Here is a 2,980-nt window from a genome sequence, read left to right on the forward strand (position 1 = left end):
ATTGTTATCAGGGGTAAGGGTGGAGGGAGGGATAGATTGGGAGCTTGGGATTGACATGTACATGCCACTGTATTTTAAATAGATAATCAACAAGGACCTACTATATAGCACAGGGAACTCTGCTCAATATTCTATAATAACATAAATGGGAAAAGAATTTGAAAAAGAATATATACAGGTATATGTATAATTGAATCACTTTGCTGCATACCTGAAATGAACACAACTTTGTTAATCAACTATACTCCAATATAAAATAAAAAAATTTTTAATTGTGTTGGAGCAATTAGATATCCACAGGCAAACAGCAAAAAACAAACTCTAAACTGAACCTTGGCCTAAATCACACCTTATATAAAAATTAACTCAAAATGGATCATACATTTACATTTAAACCACCAAACTGAAGTTTTAGATTAAAAATAAGAGAAAAATCTTTGGGACCTATGATTAGTGAAGATTCTCCAGACATGATATCAAAAGTCTGATCCATAAAAGGAAAAAAATGATTAATTTCCCATCAGATCTAAAAACTTTGAGAATGATTAAAGGTGAAAATACAAGTTATGGATTTGGAGAAAACATGTCCAAACAAGATATCTGACAAAGGACTCAGAACTTATATATATATATATATATATATATATATATACACACACACACACACACACATATATATATATACACACACATATATATATATATTTTTGTTGTTGTTGTTGTTTTTAATAGAGATTTTAAAAATAAATTTATTTTTGGCTGCTTTGGGTCTTTGTTGTTGCACATGGGCTTTCTCTAGTTGAGGTGAGCAGGCTTCTCACTACAGTGGCTTCTCTTGTTGTGGAGCGCAGGCTTTAGGCTTGGGCTTCAGTAGTTGCGGCATGCAGGCTCAGTAGTTGTGGTGCACAGGCTCTAGAGCACAGGCTCAGTAGTTGTGGCACACGGGCTTAGTTGCTCCATGTCATGTGGGATCCTCCCGGACCAGGGATCAAACCCTTGTCCCTGGCGTTGTCAGGCAGATTCTTAACCACTGCACTACCAGGGAAACCCAGAATATATTTTTAAGAGCCTCGAACTTAACAGTAAAAAAAAAAAAATTCTAATTAGAAAATGGCAAAATACATGAAGAGACATTTCACAAAAGAGGTTATACAGATAGAGATCATGTTCAATATCACCAGCTACTAGGGAAGAACAAATAAAGACCATGATGAGATATCACAGCATACCTGTTAGAATAGCTCACATAAAAAATAGTGATAGTACCAAAGACTAGCAAGAATGTTGAGAAAATAGATCTCTCTCACATTGCTGGTAGAAATATAAAATGACACAACCACTCTGGAAAGTAGTTTAAAAGTTTCTTTAAAAACTAAACATGCATTTACTATACAAGCCAGAAATTGCTCTCCTGGGGCATTTAGCCCAGGGAAATGAATACTAATATCCACATTAAAGCCTGTATATGATTATTCAAGCCAGTTTTATTTGTAGTAGCCAAAAACTGGGAACAACTAAAATGTACTGTAATTGATGAGTGGTTAAACAAGCTGTGGTATATACATACCATAGAATACTTCTCAGCAACAAAAGAAATGAATTATTGATATGTATAGCAACTTGGATTGATCTTTTTTTTTTTTTAAGAAGTTGAATATTTTATTATTAAACTGTTTCTTATTTTCCTGCAAGGCTGTTGCTTCACTGTATAAAAATAGCACCAGCAAACACAGTATATTGCAAAATTAAGATACTAATGTTCTTCACTGGACACTATACAACTAACAAACTTTTCTCCACTGTCATTTATTTCCAATGGCAAGTTCATTGAGTATTTTGACCCAAATCCAGGGATGGCTGTAAGCAAGTTACAATATTATGTAAGGTTAAGATAACAATGTTATCCTTGAATTACATAATTTTTATAACTAGTTTTACCACAGATAATTTCAGGAATTGTGAGTATTATAACTGGAGACTAGCCTAAAAATCACAGGCTGTTGTGAAAAAGATGCATAGTGTTTATGTGAAATCATTAGGAAATTAAGGGGTATTTTCTTCAGGCAACATTGTTGAAAGTAGTTTCTTTTGCTAAAAGTTGCTTTTTAAAAATCTATCCACCACTAATTTAAGACAACTATACTAGATTAAGTTGTTTCAAACTAGTTTATTTAGGGGTTCCATTTTCACTCCTCAATAGATTTTATGTATTTCTCATATGCTTCTTCACTCATTAGTTCATCTAGTTCTGAAGGGTTACTGAGTGTCATCTTGATCAGCCAACCATCTTCATAACAAGATTTGTTGACAAGTCCTGGATTTTCTGCTAGAGCTTCATTAATTTCAGTTACTTCTCCTGATAGAGGAGAATAGAGTTCACTAGCAGCTTTCACACTTTCCAAAGCACCAAATTCCTCTTGTTTGTTCAATTTTGTCCCAACTTCAGGCAGACTACAGTAAACAACATCTCCCAAAGCTTCCTGTGCAAAATTGCTGATTCCCACTATTCCAACACCGTTTTCTGTTGTTACCCATTCATGTTTGTCTGTGAATTTACGACCCGACAGCAGAACGGGACCGGTGCGCAGCGCCGGGACGGCACCCGCCCGCAGTCCCCAGGGCCGCGGCGGGCAGGGCGCGTTGGGCGCAGAGATGGCGCGCAGGCTGCAGACCGCGGCCCGCATGCTCCGCGCCAGTCGCAGCGCCATGTTCGCAGGGGTGCAGAGGGTCTCCGCGCAGCATCTAGAGCACCCCCGGCTGGAAGGCTGGATTGATCTTAATGGTACTATTCTGAGTCAAAAAGCCCAATCTCAAAAGCTTTATATAACATTCTCAGAAGGACATTTATATAACATTCTCAGAAGGACAAAATTATAGAGATGGAGAACAGATTAGTGGTTGCCAGGAGTTAGGAATGTTTGGGAAGAAGAGCAGGTCTATTAAAGAGTAGCATGAGGGAGGTATTTGTGGTGATGGAATA

General features: G+C 37.1%; 1 protein-coding gene across 1 annotated transcript; it reads right to left on the reverse strand.

The window, feature by feature from the left end:
- Positions 1-2,152: 2,152 nt before the first annotated feature.
- Positions 2,153-2,744, reverse strand: LOC309836222 (glycine cleavage system H protein, mitochondrial-like). The gene has a single exon (XM_082676106.1). The coding sequence runs from the start codon at positions 2,706-2,708 to the stop codon at positions 2,187-2,189; it is 522 nt and encodes a 173-aa protein (XP_082532232.1). The 5' UTR covers positions 2,709-2,744; the 3' UTR covers positions 2,153-2,186.
- Between the last annotated feature and the right edge of the window lie 236 nt (positions 2,745-2,980).

This window comes from Grampus griseus, assembly GCF_964374135.1.
Source record: "Grampus griseus genome assembly, chromosome: 1".
NCBI lineage: Eukaryota > Metazoa > Chordata > Mammalia > Artiodactyla > Delphinidae > Grampus > Grampus griseus.

Excerpts from the sequence above, each read along its gene's own strand:
- LOC309836222 (XM_082676106.1), bottom strand. The coding sequence starts at position 2,708 with ATGGCGCTGCGACTGGCGCGGAGCATGCGGGCCGCGGTCTGCAGCCTG.